The 21,675-nt window shown below is 50.9% G+C and overlaps 7 protein-coding genes and 1 non-coding gene across 8 annotated transcripts; 5 read left to right on the top strand and 3 right to left on the bottom strand.

The window, feature by feature from the left end:
• Positions 1-140: 140 nt before the first annotated feature.
• sec1 (syntaxin binding protein 1) lies at positions 141-2,330 on the bottom strand (the record flags this gene model as incomplete). The annotated part of the gene is made up of 1 exon (XM_062948819.1): positions 141-2,330. One exon carries the CDS (start codon positions 2,328-2,330, stop codon positions 141-143), a length of 2,190 nt encoding a protein of 729 aa, XP_062797419.1.
• Positions 2,331-3,977: 1,647 nt separating this feature from the next.
• Positions 3,978-5,760, top strand: QC764_603120 (uncharacterized protein; the record flags this gene model as incomplete). The annotated part of the gene is made up of 4 exons (XM_062948818.1): positions 3,978-4,234; positions 4,299-4,466; positions 4,543-4,944; positions 5,061-5,760. 4 exons carry the CDS (start codon positions 3,978-3,980, stop codon positions 5,758-5,760), a joined length of 1,527 nt encoding a protein of 508 aa, XP_062797420.1.
• A 65-nt stretch (positions 5,761-5,825) lies between these two features.
• On the bottom strand, positions 5,826-6,608 carry RIB7 (2,5-diamino-6-(ribosylamino)-4(3H)-pyrimidinone 5'-phosphate reductase; the record flags this gene model as incomplete). The annotated part of the gene is made up of 1 exon (XM_062948817.1): positions 5,826-6,608. The coding sequence occupies one exon, from the start codon at positions 6,606-6,608 to the stop codon at positions 5,826-5,828; it is 783 nt and encodes a 260-aa protein (XP_062797421.1).
• A 435-nt stretch (positions 6,609-7,043) lies between these two features.
• On the top strand, positions 7,044-8,811 carry QC764_603100 (uncharacterized protein). Its single transcript, XM_062948816.1, has 2 exons — positions 7,044-8,128; positions 8,201-8,811. Exons 1-2 carry the CDS (start codon positions 7,983-7,985, stop codon positions 8,637-8,639), a joined length of 585 nt encoding a protein of 194 aa, XP_062797422.1. The 5' UTR covers positions 7,044-7,982; the 3' UTR covers positions 8,640-8,811.
• A 15-nt stretch (positions 8,812-8,826) lies between these two features.
• QC764_0092060 lies at positions 8,827-8,925 on the top strand. Its single transcript has one exon. It is a non-coding gene; the product is annotated as a tRNA-Arg (tRNA).
• A 5,369-nt stretch (positions 8,926-14,294) lies between these two features.
• On the top strand, positions 14,295-16,102 carry QC764_603093 (uncharacterized protein). The gene is made up of 5 exons (XM_062948815.1): positions 14,295-14,529; positions 14,589-14,666; positions 14,734-15,000; positions 15,086-15,309; positions 15,387-16,102. The coding sequence occupies exons 1-5, from the start codon at positions 14,463-14,465 to the stop codon at positions 15,762-15,764; spliced, it is 1,014 nt and encodes a 337-aa protein (XP_062797423.1). The 5' UTR covers positions 14,295-14,462; the 3' UTR covers positions 15,765-16,102.
• Positions 16,103-16,945: 843 nt separating this feature from the next.
• On the bottom strand, positions 16,946-19,994 carry DBP10 (ATP-dependent RNA helicase dbp10). The gene is made up of 2 exons (XM_062948814.1): positions 19,549-19,994; positions 16,946-19,484 (listed from the first exon to the last, which is right to left on the bottom strand). Exons 1-2 carry the CDS (start codon positions 19,826-19,828, stop codon positions 16,990-16,992), a joined length of 2,775 nt encoding a protein of 924 aa, XP_062797424.1. The 5' UTR covers positions 19,829-19,994; the 3' UTR covers positions 16,946-16,989.
• Positions 19,995-20,093: 99 nt separating this feature from the next.
• On the top strand, positions 20,094-21,647 carry spf31 (DnaJ subfamily C member 8). Its single transcript, XM_062948813.1, has 2 exons — positions 20,094-20,357; positions 20,459-21,647. Exons 1-2 carry the CDS (start codon positions 20,247-20,249, stop codon positions 21,029-21,031), a joined length of 684 nt encoding a protein of 227 aa, XP_062797425.1. The 5' UTR covers positions 20,094-20,246; the 3' UTR covers positions 21,032-21,647.
• The last annotated feature ends 28 nt before the right edge of the window (positions 21,648-21,675 follow it).

The following is a 21,675-nucleotide window of genomic DNA, read 5'->3' on the forward strand; positions in this document are numbered from 1 at the left end:
ATAGACGCAACGAGAGAGAGAAAGAGAGGAAAAAAGACAGATTCCATACAGACAGGACCCAACAACCTTATCCCCATCCCCATTTTCAATCACACAACAAGCTCCCTCTCTCCTCCTTTTCTTCCCTTCCATCCTATCACCTATTTATCCTTCTTAATCCCAAAAATATTCCTCTTCTTCTTCTTCTTCTCCTTATCCTCCCCCATTCCCACCGAAGCCCCTGTAGCAGTACTACTCGTCCTCTCATGGCCCCCACCTCCCCCCGACGGCCCCCCTGGGCCACTACTCAACGTCATCTGCCCCAACGCCTTCGTCGGCGGCCTAGGACCCCCAGGGGGCATCTGCCCCCCCATTCCCATCCCTGGCGCCCCACCCCCGGGTTGCGGCGGCCTCACCTGCTGCTGCGGTGGCGGCGCCGGCCGTTCAAACAGATGCGCGGGCGCCTTCTTGGGGGGCTCATCCATCGGCAGCTTCAACCTCCTCCTATCCGACTTCAGATGCCGCAAATCTTCGACGAATTTATTCGGCGTCTGCATGTGCGACGTAACCAAGTAAACATCCCGATTGTGTTTTTCGGATACTTCATAGCAGGCTCTAGCTTCGGAATACGTCGCTCCACCCGCGACAAAAACAATGATGCGCTGTCGGTTTTCAACTTGGCGGCGGTTGGCAGAAGCCCACCTCGGAGCGGCAGAGCGGAGGGAGCCCTGGGTTTGAAACGCGTCATCCGCCTGTCCGCCTGCTTGGGGTGGGATGACGTAAGGGAAGGAAGTCTGATCCAAGGTTCCAGAGCAGAGGTCTTCAAGCATGTGTTTGACCGCTGGTTCGAATCTCGAGAGGGCATATTCCTCGCTCTGGACAGCGGTTTTCGTATTAGGGGGGAAGAGAGGGGTGTTGGGTTGACGTGGGGGGACCTCTTTGAGTTGAGTTTTCAGGGGGCGAGCACCGAGTAATTCGAGGTTTTCTATCGCTGCCTTGTCGGTACTTTCTCTCGATCGTTGCAACGATGCATGCCATAACAACCGAAGAAGATCCTGGTCGATCATCCCGTCGCGGTAGAGGGCGTACAGCGCCACGAGCCGGAGACGGTCGGTGGGGGCAACGTCTTGGTCGTCTAGCAGACGAACAACTTGGTCGAGGATATTTTTGGGCTTCTTGAGGTCTTCGTCGAGGCCGGTGGCGAGGGTTTGTTCCACTGAGGCCACCTCGGAGAGCTTGAACTTTTGGAAGATGTTCATGGCTTCTTGCGCCATGGTAAGATGTAGACTATAGGCTTGCTTCATCTCTTGGAACTGAGGAAGGCCGGCCAACATATCTCGAATGTCGTTGAGGCTGGTCTCGTTTTCGTTCTTTCCGGCGAAGTTGGGGTTTTTCGCGATGAAACTCTTGAAGTCTCCCATCAACTTCGCGATTGTATCCGCCATGTGCTTGTGCCTGTTGTCCACCCATAACTTGTCTTTCTCGGTTATCTCCACATCCTTCTCTTCGGCTTGGGGTAACCCTTCGTTGATCACCATATGATAGGTAACTGTTCCGTTTGGTTGCTCCCTGAGCGGTAGTACATCGTGGATGAATGATTGGTAGGAGAACTCGTGAAGTAACGGCGCCATCAGATCCATAGACCGGTCCGTGATTAGCAACACTGACTGAGGCCGGGTAGTTTGTGGCGGAAAGTTCTGGTCCACTTTTTGTAGCCGCTCGATCTCGTTTTGGAGGAAGCGAGCCAGGTGAAAGGAAAGAACTCCAGCTTCATGGGTCGCGGTCTGCGGCGCATAGTAGCGTATCCTCGGTGCTTCTCCAAGTGTGTGGCAGACAGAAGCTATCTTTTGCGCCAACGTCGTCAAGTGCCGTGCTACTAGATCATTGCAACTGGGGTTATATAGCACTTGAAAGCTGGACGGGTCTTGGAAGGTAACCAAGTGTGATTCTCGGGGGTAGAAGTCGACGAAGAGGTTTTGAGGGGGAGCTGCTATTTGCCTCCGGGCAGCATCAACACGCCGTGCTAGGGCATCGGGCAGAACCCCGGTCCATATCAAAAACGCACTTCGGTAGCGGCGGCGTTCGAAATCGGCCATGAGGCAATCGACGGCAAATGGTGTAGGCGATATCACGTAAATTGCGTCCATGGTTGGATTGGGCTCCCGGCGCTCCTCGATCCTCTCGATGTTCGCGATATTATGGTTGAGAATGTCATCTTCGTTGACGGTGGTGTCGAGAATCGCCTGTGTCGTCTCATCGAGCACCAAAACCTTCCAATCTCCTCGGGTGGTATTACGAATGATGTCGATGATGGACTTTTGGTGCTCCTTGATTATCGAGACTCCCTCCATTGCGGGCGCGATCAGGCCGGACCCTGGTTCAGGTTCTCGGCACTCGGCAAGGTGCTAGGATCTGGGGTGTCTCGAAGAATGTACGGAAGGGTTGCCGGTCAGGAATTTAGTTTCGCAATCAAGCAGCGCCAGACAGGAGCAGAGGCAGGATTTCTGAGGTTGCGATCAAGCCGAAACTCGAAACACGAAGCGCAAGTTGGGCCTACTGCAAGACGTCCCCACTACAACTGCCAGCAACAGGATCGCGGCGCGTGCCACCCGCCGAGCCTCCTGCAGCCCAGAACCCTAACCCTTTCGAGCTAGGCATTTAGGTATTGGGATCCATTTTATCGATAAGCCCCCGCATTCTTCAGTGGACCTTTAACCACAGCCAAGGAAATGGTTTGGCAATGATCTCATTCCCAGATTCCATTTCAGTTTCTTCGGGCTTTGTTGTAAACCAGCCTCCTCAACAGTTTGAGGCGAATAGATATACGAGAGTGCTGCCTAGATTTTTTATCACCATATCAAAAGCATTCAACATGACCCAGAGACCTGGTTACCGGACGGCTGAGGTTCCATTCTTCAAGCACGGTGCACCGGGTGCAGTTTTGGTGGGTGCTGGGCACTGGCCTTGCTGCACCACTACGGCGCGGGAACCCTTGGCTCCGATCGAGTTCCATAGCCCAGCCCCCTCGCAGTCGATTGCCGTAGGGTGCCGTGAGTCTGCCAATTGGTCTCCCCCGATTAATGATCACAGATATTCCGACAGCTTGGAACCGACATTATGAGCCGCAATGCGGGCTTTGCGTAACGGCATGGGAAAGAGGTGTTTTGGTGATAACCTCGGGAGCAATAACATCGTGAGATGGCCTGGTGAAGCATCAACCCGCCTCCCCCTCGACGACGGCGTTTCGACGCCGATCACCAGGCCGGCCCAATGTTTGACCGAGCTACAGAAACCGTACATGAGCCCTCCGGTCTGCGGGGAAGCCGGAAATACATGAAAGACTCCCAGGATCATCTTCCCTCCATGATCCCATCGAACCACCAGACCGCTTCACAAGCACAGCCCACCGTTGCCCACGTTGCGTACCTTGACCTTGCTCTCAGGAGAGACGAAAGCGGCCGCTATCCCTCGTCTGGTTTTCACTACTTCTTCATTACCGCATGTCACACATGGCTGGTGATACGACTGCATCACTGGCTTGGCCTTGACAATGTCCCTCCAATCGACAAGGCTTCTCGCTTGCCATTTCCTGCATGCTTCTCTTATCAGAATGTAAGTTGTCGGTGAAGCCCACCAGAAACTAGGATCTTAGCTCTTCGATCCCCTGTTTGCTCATATTAGACGCATACATGGGACATGACCTACATGACAGAACTGTGAATGTCATGGGGAGGAGCGCAAGAATTCCACCATGCAAGAATTCATGAGTGAATATGCAAATGAGGATGCTAGACCCGCTTACCCACTAGCAATGGGAGCAACAGGATGAGGATGGGATGGTCTCTTAAGGGCGGGTGTTCCCCACGGCTTAACTAGAAAATACAATCGTACTCTTGTCCTGTGTCCTTCTCTCGCGACCCCAACGTAGTCTTGACACTTGTTGCTGCCCTCGACCTCTTGTGTTCACTTACGGGACACAACCGTCCCAATCGCCCATCATGAGTCACTCTCAGGACTCCGACCTCGAGAGACAGGAGCCTCACACCTTCAAGAGCGCCCTGACATCCTTCCTCACCGTCAAGGATGGCGAGGTCTACGAGACTCATCCTGACAAGAATCCCAAGTGGTACCAGAAGCTGCTTGACATCGGCGTCGAAGAGAATGGCATCAAACCAGTACCCCTTGAGCAGCGGACGTGTACGCAGTACAACAACTTGTTCACGGTCTTCTTCACCTGTCTTCTCTGTTTACTTCCGTGGGTCCATTTTCCCGTATTCCTGTCAGCATGGACCTCACTAATCCGAAGGATCTGGCCCCAGTATCCCAACCGGCATGCTCGCCACGTTGGGCATGGGCATGAACTTGAGGGACGCCTCTCTCGTCATCGTTTTCTTTGCCATGTTGACTTGCATTCCACCTGCCTTTATGGTGATTGGTGGCATGGAGACTGGGCTAAGGCAGTTGATTCAAGCGAGATATTCCTTTGGGTACGTAATGCTCACTCTTCCTCCCCTATTTATCATTTTTCCTCTTTCTATCTGGTCAAAATACTAACCAGCCTAGCCGCTACCTCGTCACCATCCCCCTTCTCCTCAACGCTGCCACTCTAACTGGCTTTTCCTTGCTCTCAGCCGTGGTGGGCGGCCAAACCCTCGCCTCTCTCAACCCAGATCAGCTTTCGGTCAACATCGGTATTATCATCACCTGTCTTGTCTCCTTTGCCGTCTCCCTCTTTGGCTTCAAGGCAGTCCACTTCTGGGAAAGATGGACCTGGATCCCCAACCTCATCGCCATTGCCATTGCCTTGGGCTGTGGCGGCAAGTATCTTCACCTGCAGACAAACAACCCACCGGCAACCGCTTCTCAGGTCATGACGTTGGGTGCTCTGATCGCGGGGTATTTCATTACATTTGGAGGCACGGTGTCAGATTATAGCATCTACCACAAACCAAACGTTGTGTCTCGGTAAGCCTCCCCCTTTTCTTCTCTATCCAGACAACGTCAAAACACTGCCCGTCTTGTGTTCTCCTAAAGCATCCCACACCGAGTTTCTAACCACCCTTGTCCCCGCCAAATTCCAGATTCCGCGTCTTCGCCTACACCTACTTCGGCCTCCTCCTCCCGTCGGTCCCCCTTCTCATCCTCGGCGCCGCGATAGGAGGCTGCTCCCCCAACGTACCCTCCTGGTCCGCCGCCTACGCCACCACAGGAATAGGAGGCATCTTGTACCAAATGCTCGTCCCCGTCCTCGGCAACTTTGGGAAATTCATCCTCGTCCTTTTGGCCCTCTCTGTCATAGGAAACATTGCCATCTCGATGTACTCCATCAGCGTCAACCTCCAGCAGCTCCTGCCGTTTTTCGCACAAGTTCATCGGTTTTTCTTTATTTTTGTGGCCATGGGACTGTTGATTCCGTTTGCGATCAAGGCGGCTGAGGCGTGGGAGGAAAGTTTGACGAACTTCCTCGCGGTGATTGGGTATTGGGCGGGATGTTTTGATGCGGTTGTCATAATAGAATTGGTGGTGTTTAGAAAGGGGGATTATAGCAGTCATGATCACAAGATCTGGAATGTTGGACGGAAATTACCGCCGGGGGCGGCGGCGCTGGGAGCGAGTTTGTTGAGTTTGGGATTGGTGGTTCCGGGAATGGCGGCGCCGTGGTATACGGGCCCGTTGGCGAAGGTTACGGGGGATATCGGGTTTGAGAGCGCTTTTGTCGTGACGGGGTTGGGGTATTTGGTTTTGAGGTGGGTTGAGATCAAGGTGGTGGGACATGTTTAATTTGTTTAAATGGCATACTTGGCATGTATATGCCTAAACAGACAGTCAGCCTAGTATTGGCTGGCTCAACTGCGCAAAATCCTCCCGCAAAGCACAACGTCTTCGCCGTGAGGTTGCCAGGATACATCCCGCAGCTTCAGTTGTGACGTCTGTCCTTGTTGTCGTGAGGGTGAGACTACCACCCCGCCTTTGCCAAGCCAAGTTGGGGCGATGGTGATGATTACCGAGTCGACGAGGCGGTTCTCTGGGTCGATGAGGAGAGAGTTGATCACCTCCCCTCCTCCCTCTACCATGACACTTCTCACTCCTTGCTCCCCCAAAACACTTAATACATCCCCCCATTTAAACCTCCCGTCCTCCCCCGTTTCCAAAAACAAAAACTTGCCCCCTACACGTTCCAGCAACTCTCCCCGTTCCTTGGTCTCCCCTCCCCTCTTAGTCACCACCCAAGGGCCCTTCCCCTTAAACTCAGCCGCTAGACGGATTACCTGGCTGTCCTCGGTGAAGTCCCAGCGACCCTTTGGGTCGAGGATGATAGGGCGGGGTTGTTGGTCGAGAGAGGTGATGCTTCCTAGCCGGGAGTTGAGGGCTGGGTTGTCGACGAGTGCGGTGGTGCACCCGACGAGGATGGCGTTGTGGCGGGTGCGGAGGTAGTGCGTCATTGATTTGGAGTGAGGGCCGGAAAGGGTTGTGCGGACGCCTGGGGCGAGGGAGAGGGACGCATCGAGGGAGGTGGCGTAGGTGAGGGTTAGGTGTGGTTTTGAGCTTGGAGAGGGGGAGGTAAGGGGGAGGTAGGGTTCTAGGGGTGGAATGGAGGTGGGGGGGAAGGAGAGGGTTTCGCGGGTCATTTTTATATTGGGGGTATGATGTGGTAGATGCAAGTGGTGGTGTATAAGCGACCAAAAGGCCTCAAGTTGCTGGCTGTGGTGATTCACCCCTGCCAAGAAATAAGGGGTAAGACAATCGGTCAGAAAAAAAGCCGGTGGCGTAACCTTGACCGGGCATCAGAGCCAACGGAGGTGAGGCGGTCTCGATCGGCCAGTGCAAATACCGGCGATGACTGCAAAGGCGGGTTGCTGATGCGATGATGCCACACAAAGAGCAATCATGATCAGTTGTCAATCAAGAGGCCGCCGATGACAGCAGTCACTGGCAGCTGGCAGTGTAGCTTGTGCAGAAGCAAGGAGCAATCAACGTGGGGTTCATAACTTGCATTAAATGCCACGAGGTTGCAGCGATGGCTTGTGGATAACTCCTCATCAAACACTCCACTCTATCCTTCTCGAAGGCAAGGCTTACTCGCTGACACGAACGCCATAGACGCTCTCATATGATAGACGCTGGTTTCACTCACGCTCAAAACTTGATGTAGCTACATGGATAAGAGATGGTTGACGACGCTTCGTGGCGCAGCCGCCGGAGATATCGCGCAACCACCAAGTTCTAGAATGCAGAGTGTCAATCTTCCAAAATGTAATGGCACATGATAGGGGACCTGAATGAGACACCCAGGGTTTGACCGGAGCAGAACATCAGGCTCTGAGAGCAACCCTCCCGAGGCTCCCGTGATTTGCCATTGAATCCCGTTCTTTGTCCGTGGTTGACACATTTGTCGAGCTCTCCCTTGGTTCCCCTCTTCTCTTCGTCTGGTCGTTTGCTCTCCACCACCTGGAATTGAATTACTGCAAAAAGAAACACGGATCGTCCGAGTATCTCTCAAGTATCATCTGTACGCGTTAGCTTGAGGCTTGAGGCCAGCTGCGCACCTGACCTGTGTCCTATAACTCAGCGCACTCTTGCCCCGCACCCCGGAAGCGGACTTGCGCCTCGTCACCCGCGACCGTTCCATCCAAATTTCAGATTTCGACCCGAGCGAACAACAAAGTTTCCCACCCTGGTCATCGCCACGCAAGGACAAACCTTGATAAACCGAACCACCCCCATCTTCTTTACCTCGCTTAATTTGGCTATCGCAAACTCCTTCCCCGAACTCCCCTATTTTATTCACCACAACAAGCAAACCAAACTCCAGTCGCCCCTCCGATTTCGCATCGTCGTCGTCGCTGTCGCGGATCGCCTAATCATCGTCGTCCATCAATCAAATCCATCAATCACCATGTCGCAAAAGCACGATCAGCCTCCCGCCTACGGCGCTCCTCCCCCCGGCGCTCCCCAGCAGGCTTACTACCCACCCCAGGGCGGCCCTCCTCCTCAGGGTCCCTATGATCAGCAACAGCCTTACTACCAGCAGGGCCCTCAGATGGGCTATGGCCAACAGCCACCTCCCGGCGCGTATTACCAGCAGCAGGGCCCGTATCCTCCTCAGGGACAGTACTACCCACCGCAGCAACAAGAGAAGAAGGGACCTGTGAGTGAACCCGACTGATATCCGCGCGTCGCGCAGATGCAGAATGCCGATATTGACTGACTTCGATGGTAGGGTTTCTTCGAGGCGTGCTTGGCCGGTATGGCGTGTTGCTGCTGCTTGGACATCTTGTTCTAAACGAACACGACCAATAAATACAACAACAATAAAACAGCGACAGAAGACAAAAAAGCAGGAGATGGAAATTTTGTCAGCACGATGGAGGAAGGTGATCCTTTATGTATGCCGCGCAGCGGGGGGGGGGAGCTCCGATGCGATTTTCCCGATCCTTGTACGCGGACCACCACCTGCAAGACACCATGCAGACCGGCGAATTCGACAAACGGCGCAGCAGGGCCAGGCATACGGTACTTCTTCTGAGAGCTTGCGGCAGCGAAACAGGGAGGATAGCGGTTTTACATATCTCTACCAGGAAGCAATGAACACATGGGGCGTACCGGGGGGTTGCATTTCTCTAGGTTGTGATACGGGAGCACAACGCATAACAACATAACATGATGCGCACTGAGGGGGTTTTCTAGGATGTTACGATGTGGAATATGTTGGCTATTCTGGAACTGGGGATTATTTGTTTACTTATCATTTGTATAATGAGTCGCTAAGGTGGCTTTAGTTCTTTTTAGTCAAGGCATGAAGTTGGAATTAATAGAGTGTCAATTTCTGAGATCAACATACCAACAGGCCGTGTAGCGCAATGGTAGCGCGTTACTTTCCGGTTTCAACTTCACTGTTAAATCTCCAGCTGGTAAAGGTTCTGGGTTCGAGTCCCAGCATGGTCGGTTTCTTTTGCTTATGGTGGATTAACCACCCCCCTTTTAGCTCTGCCTGCTAATGGACACATACCTACAATGACCAATCAGACTCGGACAATATGATGAGAAACAATATCTTGAGGAGTTACTGTCTTTTTAGTCTTGTAAAAGATGCAGGTTTTCACTATTCACTCTTTTCGATATCTTTGCTTTTGTAAGGTAATATCATCAGTTCAATTGCATACTTTAAATCAACTGTCTGGGTCTGAACTCAACAAGTTTTGCTTTCTCTTTATCATCATCATCTGCATCTTAATACCCAGTGTGCAACTCGAAATGCCCTACAAAATTGGCCTCCAAATGAAACAGCTAGTAAAACAACAAAATGTTTCATTTGCTGAGAGCATGAATTCTTTTAACGTGACTGAAGTGTTTTGATAAGAGTTTGGGTGCTTTTGATATTAAGAAACATGTCAATATTATTTACGGTAGGTACTGAGGCTTTTATGAGGTGTGGCAAGTTAGTGTGAACCAGAAGCAGCTTACTTTCCAGGTTGACTATGGTCTATATGAGATTGCTCTGGTTTTCACAAAAGTGTGTGATATGCAAGATAGCTATGAGAAAGAGCGGGGATCAAACCACATCGTCGGGACCTGATGGAGCCTTGCTTGGGTATTCTGTTTCTGAGAATTCTAACGCTATTTGTCTACAGACGTTGACGGCAGGTAGAATGGAGCCATGGGCAGTGGGGATATTGGGATTTTTGACAGCGTACCCTATCCTAGCTTGAAACAAACAATTATCTTTTCCTCCTCAATTTGTGACCCAACGTTGACCACCTTGTGAAAAGAATTCACCGTGAAGACTTGGCAACGTATGGATCCATGGAATGTATAACGAGCGATATCTCCGAAGACATCCATATATTATTGATTCGTGCACTCGTGGTAGCATCTACCGTCAACCCATTCTTCTTGGCACCCTCCCCCAATCATCCAAAAGCTGCGTCTTATAAAAAGTCTGAAAACTGTTTTTAAAAGCCTTTCAATTAGGGCAATAAGATAGGTCAAACTACTCTCTGTGTTAATCATGTTGTGGTGAGGGTAAGTAGGTACCTAGGTGAGGGCGAGTATTGTTATGGCTCTATTGATTGACGGTACATGGTACAGTTTGGCACGGATGTAGCGGCTTACCTTCCGGAAGTAACACAATGAAGGAACCGTACTCGCACCAAACCAGATATATGTTGCCGTGAGGATGGTTGCCGAAGCCTCAGCAAGGTGGGATGATCATTCGATTTGACTGAGATGAGGACGCGTACCACCGACTCGGAAAAAGCATGTGCAACCCAGGTCTAAACGTGCATTCGTGTTGCTTAATATAGGGCAAACTAACGGGGTTGGATTGCTGGAATGTTTCACGTGTGGTGGGCAGGCACGTGGATTTTGCATGGCGTTGTGTGATCGTCATACGATGATTTCAACTTCATATCTCAAACTAAAGGGGCAATATACCGATGTTCTCTCCCCCGACGGACGGAACTAAACGGATACATACATTTCAGCAACTGAGCATCACGGATACCCACCGAGAGCACCCTCTGCTATGGCCTTATATATCCGAGTGAATGCTTGAAGCCCCTCGCTGTCAATCCTTGTATGTATCTTGTCCTTTCCTTGTCGTTCATCCTCCCTGTCCCATGTCCAAGACGGATAGGTCTCCGCATTGCCGGGTGGAGTCCTTCGGTTACATTCTGTGATGGGACCAGGGCACCTGAAGCTTAAAACGACGTCACTCCTCAATAACCTCGTCGCTGCACAAGCGTCTATATTCAAGCTGGATATCATGCTTTTGTGTGACCTTCTGTTGAGGCTGGTAGGTCAAATAACATGAAGGCAAACAGTGGCGCCGGAAGTTAAACCGACTAACCGCTAATCGAAGGCACATATAATCGAGACCGCATCTTTACACTTCAGAATTATGGTAGCTCAATGGATACCTGCTTGAGGCGGAATATACTATTGCACCTGCGTTGTTTCTACCACACAGTCCTTAGCTAATGACATGCCCAGGTCCTCCCCAGACAATATGACTTCTTCGTGTCGGCTGCGTGGGTGTTGACATCAAGCACTCAGTCCGCAGGACATATATCGGATTTATGCATTCGTCAGTTTCATATCATCGAGGGAATGTGGGATACTGTGTGTATAATTCTCAATAATTTGCATATTTCGCCCACGCCGACGTGTCAGCTCACTATTCAGTATTATTGCTATCGGCGGGTATGTCTCAGGTATTCTGTTTTCACATCCCAGGGGAAGGGTTTACATAGCGGGGGTTCCAGTCCTATGCTCGACTTGGTAATCATTTGATTTTCTTGCCGTTGTCCATCAGCCCTTTCGCGGCCTCTTAACCCTTTTTTTTTTTTTTTACTGCTCTGTTTTTCCTACTCGGTGGCTGCAAGTGGGAACCGAGGTCTCGGTGTGAAACTGTTGTGTGGTAGTGCAAGTGCTGCATGGTAGTTGGTGAATGTCGGGTACGAATCGGCTGGTTGCTCGGCATTCCAAATTACCAGAATCAGAGGAGTAGCGATTCGGTTGAATCCTAGCCCTCTAAAACCTTTCGTGGCTTCCAACGGCACCATTGTCATGTCGGGCAAGTCATCGGATATCGTGGAAGAATGACTGGGCTTATTTTAGGTACCGGGAAGAAGGGCCACCTAAGAGCGCAGAGCCTCCCACCCAATCGAGACAAGTCACTGCCTGACGATTGCGCGCAGAACCGAAGAACCGGCTCCTGAAGGCCTTGCCAAGCAATGAATCACATCAAATACACACCCACCTCACCCCTGAATCCCACACCCAGAAGCAGCCGATCCAAGAACCTACCTATCACTGCTCAAAGCTACCCACCCACACGCCGGCAGGTATGCACCGATCAACGGGACTTCTCCCATACCGAAGCACCACCCCGTCGTCTTTTTGGGCCGGTGTCGTCTATATCATGGGCTTTGTTGCAACCTCGATAGTATGGAGATGCTCGGTCAACCAATCTATAACTGGCTTGATGGAATTTCTGGACAATGAAGACGTTCGTTGAAGAAGGGATTCGATAGACTGCCCAGGCCCGCGCATCTGGCAGATGGCACTATGCAGTGGCTCAGATGGGCCCCGCTGTGGTGGTCTACCTAAAGGTTCCCTCCAGCTCCACGTTTTTGGCTTGAGCCACACCGAATGTTCGTGTGTGGTCGAGCAGAGGTGCCGCGCCATATAACGGGCGAGATCCGCGGTGGGCGCTCACTGGTCAAAAATTCGATATGTTTCTTGACCGGCCTGCCTTTCCCCTCCTCCGGAGGATCAATCTAATAAAATATATTTCTCCTACCCATTGCTGTTTGCCGTAGACTTTTGTCACATAACCTGCTACCGGCTCCCCATGGAGCCATCACAACATTCTTCACCGCTCAATCGACACCGGTCCGGCGGACTGTCGACGGACGAGGAGGATGGGACTCGGGTTAATGTTTCACCCAGAACACTTTCGCTGTTTTCCCCATCCCTCCACAACAGCACCCTGTGCCGATTTTTGGCGACGTCATCAGAATCTGGGGAAATCAAGGTCACATCTACCTGGAGCTACCCTCCGCAGATAGCTTTGAACATGCATCTCGAAGTACCTTTGCTAATAAAAGCTGAGTGAATTTTCATTTTCAACATGCTCCAGCTGGGTTAAGTTCGCTGCCGGGCAGCAACAGGTCTAGTGCCCCTCTCTCGAAGAGCACCCATGTCCATTACCAGTGCAAGAGAAACCAGACCGGTTCTGGGTCACTTGGTCTGGGGAGCGGCCCCACCTCAGAGGCCGTTGTGTTGCCGAACGCTCCTATCTGCCGCCGGGTGTTGGGCTGTCACTCGTCTTGTCAGCAGTGGGACCGAAGTCATTCCATGTTTTCGACCGATGTGCAACTTCGATGAAGTCTTAATACCAACAAAGGTGGGTCCTTGGCTTAGCCCATCTGCTTCCGCAGCAGCACCGCTCTTCTCTTGTTTCCTTAACAATATTTAGGTAGTTGCGTGACAGGGGTCAATTTTCATCGACCATCTCTGTCATACTGTCCACAGTTCTGGCATTCCCTTCTCGTCCTTGCGTTGCAGATTTGGAGTTCGTCAGTGCCTTCAACATCCACCCTCTCGCGCACTCTGCAACTTGGTTTCGGTACGGAATTCGCTACCCTCGAACTTCGTAACCCCCTTCCCGCCGCCGTAGATTCAGCACTGCCATATTTGGCGGCATCCAGAATGGCTCAGCCGGTACATGTCGTCGTCATTACTCCAGCCCCCGCGACACCTAAAAACCCAGAAGGTGGCCATCGGATCGTATTGTGAGGCGTTGACCTTGGTATGTGAGCCCGGTTGTTGAAGTCTTTCCTAGTTTCATGTCAGCGCTAACACCACCGACAGCAGGATGCTCACATGGACCGCCAACGGTCTATCCCTGGCCGCAATGAAGCATTACCTCAACAGGGTGAACCGCCCAGCTGTTATCATTTACAGGCATTCTAGGTCGCCAGGCTATTTCCGTTCCGGGTGTCTGGTTGTTGGACTTGTCGCCGTTATTCCTCATCGCCCATCCTCGTCGTCCATTCTCATCACCAATCCTCATCTCCAATCCTCATTGGCATACTTGATCATCACTCCTTGTGACAATCTTTGTCACGAAACTTTATCTTGATTCATCCGTGGTGTTGATAATCGGAATAGCTTGCCGTGCTGTGGCACGAAGATTAGCATTGTGCTCTCAGGTTTAAAGGATAGATTGGGTGAGCAATCGATGGGTGAATGGATGGGAACAGATGAACGCGAGATAATAGGTAAGAGGAAACATGACACTGGTGTAAACGTCAAGGGAGAGGCTTGGGAACAATATATGGGACTTTGATTACTTGGCGAAACGACAATAATCCTTTCCTGCATGCAACCCCTCTCGCCTGTCTAGATGCGATTCGCTGAAGTGCTCAGCCTTGCCGCTCACCACCCTCCTCCTTCACAGCCTAATGAATCTACTCCAACTCTGCCAAATACATGCCATATTGTGCCAAGGGAAAAGGGAGTACTGCCAAATGTGTTCTCCTCCGGTATTTAGAACAAGTGGTTTAGAACAGGTGGTAAGAGCGTTGAATTTATTCATGGAGTCAAAGTTTGCTGTGAACGATCTTGTTCATGACATTTCGGTCTCTTCCACAACCTTGTCCCCTTAAATGTTCATCTGTGGCTATAACATAAGCCGTGCATGATGCACGTTCTATACATGATTGCGCCCGTCGAATATGGGATGAAGCGATTCTGCTATGCTGCGTTGGGCATAATGTGCAAAGCTAGGCACTCTTCAGGCCACATTTGGGCAGACGAGGCTCTGTATGAGAAACCTGAGGGATGGAGCATATGAGCCCAGAAGAATCCTATTTTCAGTCTTGTTTCATCTTTTGATCTCCCCACTTCTTCTCTTCTTCTGACATCTAGCCTGATCTTACTTCAGCTTTGCGGAATCCGAGTACATCGAAGTTGTAATGGGGCTGACAGAGCTTGATAACCTCAATCTCTCAGAGAGAGGAGAAGTACCAGCAGCTGGGACGCGTGAGTTCACCAGTATCTTGCCAAGTCCTTCCACCACACCTACTAATGCTTGATTTCAGGAGCTGGCAGTCTTGCCAGTACCTGCCCAACTCTGCAAGGCACAGGAGTTTCCTGCCCAGAAGGGGAAGAGAACAAGGGTGTGTAAACCTACTGCCTCCTATATTTCTTTCGATTGACTGGGCTAATTTCTTAACATGTCTGTAGATGAAGCATTGGGACGTGTTAAGTGTGCTCTTTATAAAGAGTTATGTCAAGAGTGGTGCTTTTTCCCAGCCCTCCAGGCACAGTTCTCTCTGGCTCTGGATTACTGGGCCGCAAAGGTTCTCGGGACCTTTCGAGACCTCAAATCCCTAGAGCGAGATAACCATGCCCAAGGCTGTCATGACTACAAGGAACCTCGGCCTGACAACGAGTATGGAAAGAAAAAAGAGGAACTGGCCATCAGACTTACCAATGAGCTCAAGGAATTCTGTAAGGCTTTTAATCTCTCCTGAAACCCTTCCCTTACCGAAGTTGAGTGTCAAACGCTAATCGGAGATCTCCGTCATAACCTCAGCAACATTGTTCAATTCAGCCAATGTCATCATGCATCAACATACCCCGAATGGCAGCATGGTGTCTGAATACAGGCTGTGGTCTTCCAATGTGGTAGGCTCAGATTCATCGGACCGCGAACTCTTTGCCGAGAACTACAGGGCCTTAGGCCCACGGCCAAGCATGATTGATGAGTTTGTGCATTCAGTTGTCAAGACTTCCGTGATGTTACGGATTCGGTTCAGGGTAAATACTCGGTCTGCTGCTATGTTTGCATACTTGATCTCTTAACTGGGCACTGACATGATATTTCTTCCCTCCAGTCCTACGCCACCCGTCTCCGGTCCACGAAAGACTGTTCTCCAGGCCCGGTCTCCATTATTCTTAGCTATACTACTCTTCACGTTCTCTCCCACCTCCTCGTTGTTGTCATGGCCGGGGTGTTCTTCGTCTTGCCGCTCACCATGATGTACTTGGTAACGATGAAGAAGGCGGAGATTGTCCTCGTTACAATCACCTTCAGCCTTTTGTTCTGTGTCGGGTCATTTTACTTTGGTGGTGGCAGGGGCGGACTCAAAACTGACACCAAGTTCCTGTTGTTGTTTGCGTACACAAGTGTGATGGCAACCTTGCTTTCCAACTTTGCGCCCCATCAGGGGCAGCAGCATAGTCAGCAGTGTTCATGCCCCGAATCGAGCTGAAGAGACGGACACCCCTTCACACAAAAGTCGAGGTCATGACCTCTATACCTTTTCTATCTTCTGGGCAGGATCCTTTCTTATATTTCTTTTTTAAATTTCCTTTGACTATCGGTCTTTAAATCGTTTCCAGGACATAACATGTCACACTGTTTTTACGTTTACAAACTTTCTATCTTCACTTCTCACGACACCAGCTTATTATTTTCTTACATCTATCTGTCTAGTCGGTATTATTTTCCGGGCTACGCGCTATAAAGTAATGCGTATTCGAGCTGTATAATAAACACACAGCAGTTATAACAGACGGGATTATATGGAAGTTTTCTACTCCAATCAAAGCATGCAAAGAGTAAAGTCTTCAACCTGAACACTTGATGGCCGCTCACCAAGGCTTATACAGAGTTATACCTTGGCCGTGTAATTTTTATTTTATCAGTTTTTAACTATTTATATCTTGCTATCGATCCAGGCCCAAAGTCTCTCAATTACAGCTCTTGGAGTATTTAATCCCAGCCTTTGAACTCTTCAACCCCGGCCTTAAAGTTATTGATCCCAGCCTTCAAAGTTTTTAGTGTCAGCAGTTTTAAAGTACATAACTCTGATACACAGCACTGAAAGAGACCAAAGACTACAAGAGCCCATCGAGATACATTGATCCTCTTACAGAGGACATCCCCACCATCCTTTCACACCTACTAATCTTCTTTTAAGGCTTAAAAGATAAGAAACACTCCTCATGGCTATTTCGAAAGGCTTCTCAGCTATCTTTTAATACCCAGTAGCTATCTTTTAATACCCAGTAGCTATCTTTTAATACCCAGTAGCTATCTTTTAATACCCAGTAGCTATCTTTCAATACCTAGCAACTATCTTTTAACACCTGGTGACTTATCCTTTGGTACCAAGTGACTATCTTTTAGACCATACAGACGATTTTTTGATGCCTATCACGTATCTTTCAATACATATATACTACCGTTTGAGGCATATGAATTATCTTTTGACACCTATAAACTATCTCTGAAGCCGTAGTAACCATCTTCTGAGGCCTTGATTTCAAGTATCACGCCACATAAAAGCCTTCTCCCTGCCTGAGAAAGACACACATGCTCATAACTCAACCGTCCACACCAGACAAAAACGCACAGTCTTCAATGCAAGCTAACATAACATATTATTCTTCCTGCCAGAAACACTATCACCCCCCCTATCTACACCGTAATCTTTACCTCCTAGGACGCTTGCTGGGCCTAGCGTTCTTTTCCCTCTTCTTTTCAGCGATGACACGTGCCTTCCTGATGTCCGTAGCGTTCTTCAACTCCCGCTTCGAGCCTTCCCCATCCTTGAACTTGCCAATCCTCTTTTCCTTGGCTTCGGCCACCCGCTTCTTCCTCACATGATAATCATCACGGAATTTGTCAGCTTCCTTGGGGGCCTTTTCCTGCCTGTGCTTATACCTGGTGCCACCTTCCTGGTGGCCAGGACCGTTGGCAAGCCTGGCCAGGCCAGGCTTTTCCAATTCGCCAACACCAGGCAGGCGACCAATACGGTTGGACTTCTTCCACTTGTCGAATCTGCCGGATTGGAAGGACGCCGCGATCTTGACACCGGACTCACCACGGATCATCTTGACGCCCTTGGAGCCGTCGTCATCGTTGGCACGGGCGACGTATTTGCTGTGGCGCTTATCCCAGCGGAGTTTGGAGCGGGTAGGCAAGCCGAAGGCCTTGGCGCCGTCGTCGTTGGTGAGGTCCATGGCAGCGTCGCGGGCGGCGGTGACGAAATGAGACGAGTTGACACCACCGGAGTGGACGCCATAGGCCTTTTCTTCTGCCGCCGAAGTCGTGCGTGGCGTGTAGGACATAAAAATCTCGGGGTCTTGGAATGACGCTATAGGGTCACCACCCTTTTGCTTCTTGCTTGACTTGGACGAAGTAACCGTGACTTCCATTTCAGAGTCCGAGTCGTCCTCTTCTTGCTCCGACTCCGACACATCCTCCTGCTTTGGGGGTTCATCGTCAGAATCCGAGTCAAATTCGCTGTCAGCCTTGGGTCCCTCGCCATCTGACATGTCAACATCAGAATCGTTTTCTCCCTTCGTGATCCTCCGTGGCGCGACCTTGGTTCTGAAGCTGCGCATCACCTCCGCCGCTTTGTTTCTGTGGGACTTTCCTTGGGGCCCAATTTCGAAGACTGTCTCCTGAGGCTTGAACAAGCTGATCTTGGAGAGGAGATTGTCACGGGCTTCCTCGGCATTGATCGCCTCCACGCCAAACAAGGGATGAAGTTGTGTCCAACCCTTTGAGTTGATGATCTCGCGAGCTCTCTTGGCACTGGAGCTGGAAGCCGAGTTTCTGGTCCTCATATAGAGCTTCTCAGCCTTGAGCGTAACACCCCTGAGCGCACTGATGTCGCCCTCTTCGTTCAGAACCTTGTTGACCCACTCAGTCTGGTTCTCGAGCTCCAATCTCTTCAACGCACCGAGCACAACATCCTGAGCAAATGAGGGGTCTTGTCCATCTTTACCCATAACCAGCCTCCGTCCGAGGAAGAGCTGAAGATCGATGAGATAGGGCAGATCAGACTCCCGTACAAGAGCATAAGCCCAACCGCGCTGGCCAGCACGAGCCGTACGACCGACACGATGGACGAAAACCTTGGGCTGTGGAGGAAAGTCGTAGTTGATGACATTGGCGAGAACTGGAATATCGATACCACGAGCCGCAACGTCTGTGACTACCAGAATATTCGTTCTTCCTCGTCTAAAGTCATCAACTTGGATCTTCCTAGCGGTTTGATCCAAAGAACCGTAAATGTAGGAAACAGCGAAGCCGGCATGACGAAGGAGATGTGCAATGTACTCGACGTGATGCTTGGTAGCCGTGAAGATGATTGTAGAGTGTGCTGTCGGTTTCTCCTTGAAACTGAGTCTGTCGCTGCCACGCTTGCGCTTCCCCCGAGAGTTATTTGGATCAGCCTCGTCTTTTGGTGCTCCTTCTGGCGTTCCCATTGGCATCTTGATAATATCGTGAAGAATATGCAACAGAGCGCCCTCCTTCTCACCACCCTTGACAGAAAAGAAGGCACTCTCCATATCGGGAGACACCTTGGTCTCAGCGTCCAATCTCACCAAGCTCGGCTCCTGTAAACCAGCTCTGGCAAACTCAACCAAGGAGGATGGCAGAGTAGCCGAAAATAGCAGAGTCTGTCTTGATGATGGCAGCGCGTGAAGAATCTCGGTTAGCTGCTCGGCAAAACCCATTTCGAACAGGCGATCGGCTTCATCGAAGACCACGTATTTGATCGAGGAGAGGTTGAGGTTCATTTCAACCTTCAAATGCAGGAAACGACCAGGGGTAGCAATGACGATATCGGGGTTCGTGGCCATCTGGGCGAACTGCTCCTCCAGGCTGTCACCACCAACGAGGAGAATCGTCTTCAGATCTGTGCCGCGACCGAGTTCCTTCACAACCTTCAATGTCTGTAGCGCCAGTTCACGAGACGGGGAGAGAATCAAGGCTCTGGCGCCGACCTTGGGGCTGTGTCCCTTCAAACGCTCGATCATGGGGATGACGAAGGCGGCTGTCTTTCCTGAACCTGTGCGCGCCATACCCACAACATCTCTTCTTTCCAGGACCAGAGGGATTGTCTTCCTCTGAATTGGAGTCGGGACAGAAAAGCCCTTCTTTGTGATGGCTCGTAATAAATTCGCATTGAGGCCTTTGAGAACCACATGTTAGCCCCCTATCACCGTGGAACGTTTGATTTGCCAAGGAATACGTACCCATGGCCTGGAAACCACCACCCTTCTTTACCGACTTGCCCTGCACATTCGAGCTTTTCCTGTTGGACTTGCGCTGAGCGGTAGCAATGAAGTCTTCATCGTCCTCGGCATTCGAATCGCCATCGCCTGCTGTTAAGAGATCTCCGAAATCAAGATCGAAATCCGCCTCAGCACCATTCTTGACAACCTCAAAATCGCCATCACTCTCGTCGGCAAACAGGGACCCCGCAATATCGACCTCGTGCTCCGACGGAGTCGGGGACGCAGCGCGTCTCTTCATCGTAGGCGAATGGTATTATGCTGCACTAATTGAACGTAGGGTGGTCGGAGTTGAAAAAGGGAACTGGTAATTTGATATTCGGCGCTGACAGCAGTGAAAATAGAGCTCAAAGTGGTGGATGGTGTTGCTAGAGAGCTGTTGTAAATTTTCGGCATCACTGAGCCTGCTGTTACTGCGGCTGCTCAGCGAAATTTTAGTGGGGCCGATTCCTTATCGGTCCTTATCGGTTATCAATCGCTCGTCAACATTGGCGCATTGCGACCTGCATCAAACGAACCCTGTATGAGCGAGGTGTCGCACCTGCTGCTTCTTCCTTCCACACTTTTCTCCCATCCTCGTGCAGCTGAATTCGAACTTCCACCTTTCCCTCAACAACCACCCGCGTGAAACAAATTAATCCCTCCCACAACCACCCAAGATGTCAACCCCAAAACCAACAGAAAGCGCGGCGACACCAGCCGATCCCGCCCCAGTTGACACCCGCGATGCGCTTGAAGTCCTCGAGTCGGAAGCCAAGGAGTGGGACAAGGTATGCGATCGCAAACATCACCCGCCCTCATCACCATCCCATCCCTCCCTTCTCCAATCCCCATTCTCCCAACAATGGTACTAACACCCCTTCTCCCCCAGGACGCCGAAATCGACCGCATCCTCAAAGCCTTCCGCCTGAACGCCTACGCCGTCCTCGGCCTAAAACCCGGCGCCCCCGAATCCGACATCAAAAACCTCTATCGCAAGAAATCCCTCCTCATCCATCCAGACAAGACCAAAAACCCCCTTGCCCCCGACGCCTTCGACCGTTTGAAAAAAGCGCAGACCGAGCTCATGGACGAGAAGCACCGCGCCCGACTCGACGAGGCCATCGCCGACGCTCGCATGCTCTTGATGCGGGAGATGAAGCTCACTGTTGACTCCGAAGAGCTCAAAACCCCAGAGTTTGAGAAGAAGTGGGATGAAAAGACGGTATTTGTGCTGGTGGAGAATGAGCAAAGGAGGAGGCGGCAGATGAAGGCGCAGTTGCAGGAGGAGGGTAGGGAGCAGAGGAAGCAGGAGGAGGAGTTGGAGCAGAGGAAGAAGAAGAGGCAGCATGAGGAGGACTGGGAGAAGACGAGGGATCAGAGGATTGATAGCTGGAGGCAGTTTCAGAAGGGGAAGAATGGGGAGCCGGAGAAGAAGAAGAAGAAGTTGAAGCCGATTGGGTGAGCTGATGGGGGGTAGCAGCACAGATGAGATACGCAAGACTTCAGATGAGATGGAATAGAACGAACTGACGGGATGGGATAAGCATAACAGGGCATCATCTCGAACGAAGCAGCAGGGGTTTGAGCTTATGGAAGGGCATTCATGTCGTGAGTTACATTTCTGGGTGAAGGAGAGGTAGAGAGGACGTTGTTTGACCCCTGACCATATCATCAGTTGCCAGCATACTCTACACATTAGCGTGGAAGTCATCTTGCCCCAGCCTCCTTGGGTGGTGGTTTATTCTCTCCTGAAAATGGTCTGTACACACACATCAAGCTCCATGCTGTGAACCGTTTCTCTTTATTGACGTTTCTTTCAGGTCTCAAGGTAAGATTCCCAAGATCCGTGATACCAACTGCCTTTTTTGTATGGGTCTTGGTTGGATGTTCTGTCCACAAGCCATCCCTTTCAAGGTGAGATCCGCGTGGTTCGTAATCAAGACGACAAAACGCAACTTGGAAAATGCGACTTCACCTATTAGAAAATGAGCCATCGTAGTTGAAATACAAGCAGCCTTCGTTCATGGGGATAGCGATCCCTCAAGAGTACAATATGGACAACATTACGTAGGCTTGACCATGAACCCTTTATAAAAATCCATTTCA

This window comes from Podospora pseudoanserina, chromosome 6 (assembly GCF_035222485.1).
Source record: "Podospora pseudoanserina strain CBS 124.78 chromosome 6, whole genome shotgun sequence".
Classification (NCBI taxonomy): domain Eukaryota; kingdom Fungi; phylum Ascomycota; class Sordariomycetes; order Sordariales; family Podosporaceae; genus Podospora; species Podospora pseudoanserina.

What these genes read in the sequence shown, in the direction of transcription:
- QC764_603100 (XM_062948816.1), top strand. Translation starts at nt 7,983, where the DNA reads ATGATCAGCAACAGCCTTACTACCAGCAGGGCCCTCAGATGGGCTATG. An exon ending in AACAAGAGAAGAAGGGACCT is followed by an intron (nt 8,129 to 8,200) that starts GTGAGTGAACCC and finishes CTTCGATGGTAG; the next exon opens with GGTTTCTTCGAGGCGTGCTT.
- QC764_603093 (XM_062948815.1), top strand. Translation starts at nt 14,463, where the DNA reads ATGGGGCTGACAGAGCTTGATAACCTCAATCTCTCAGAGAGAGGAGAA. An exon ending in AGAAGGGGAAGAGAACAAGG is followed by an intron (nt 14,667 to 14,733) that starts GTGTGTAAACCT and finishes ACATGTCTGTAG; the next exon opens with ATGAAGCATTGGGACGTGTT. An exon ending in TGTTACGGATTCGGTTCAGG is followed by an intron (nt 15,310 to 15,386) that starts GTAAATACTCGG and finishes TCTTCCCTCCAG; the next exon opens with TCCTACGCCACCCGTCTCCG.
- DBP10 (XM_062948814.1), bottom strand. Translation starts at nt 19,828, where the DNA reads ATGAAGAGACGCGCTGCGTCCCCGACTCCGTCGGAGCACGAGGTCGAT. An exon ending in TGGTGGTTTCCAGGCCATGG is followed by an intron (nt 19,485 to 19,548) that starts GTACGTATTCCT and finishes TGGTTCTCAAAG; the next exon opens with GCCTCAATGCGAATTTATTA.
- spf31 (XM_062948813.1), top strand. Translation starts at nt 20,247, where the DNA reads ATGTCAACCCCAAAACCAACAGAAAGCGCGGCGACACCAGCCGATCCC. An exon ending in AAGCCAAGGAGTGGGACAAG is followed by an intron (nt 20,358 to 20,458) that starts GTATGCGATCGC and finishes CTTCTCCCCCAG; the next exon opens with GACGCCGAAATCGACCGCAT.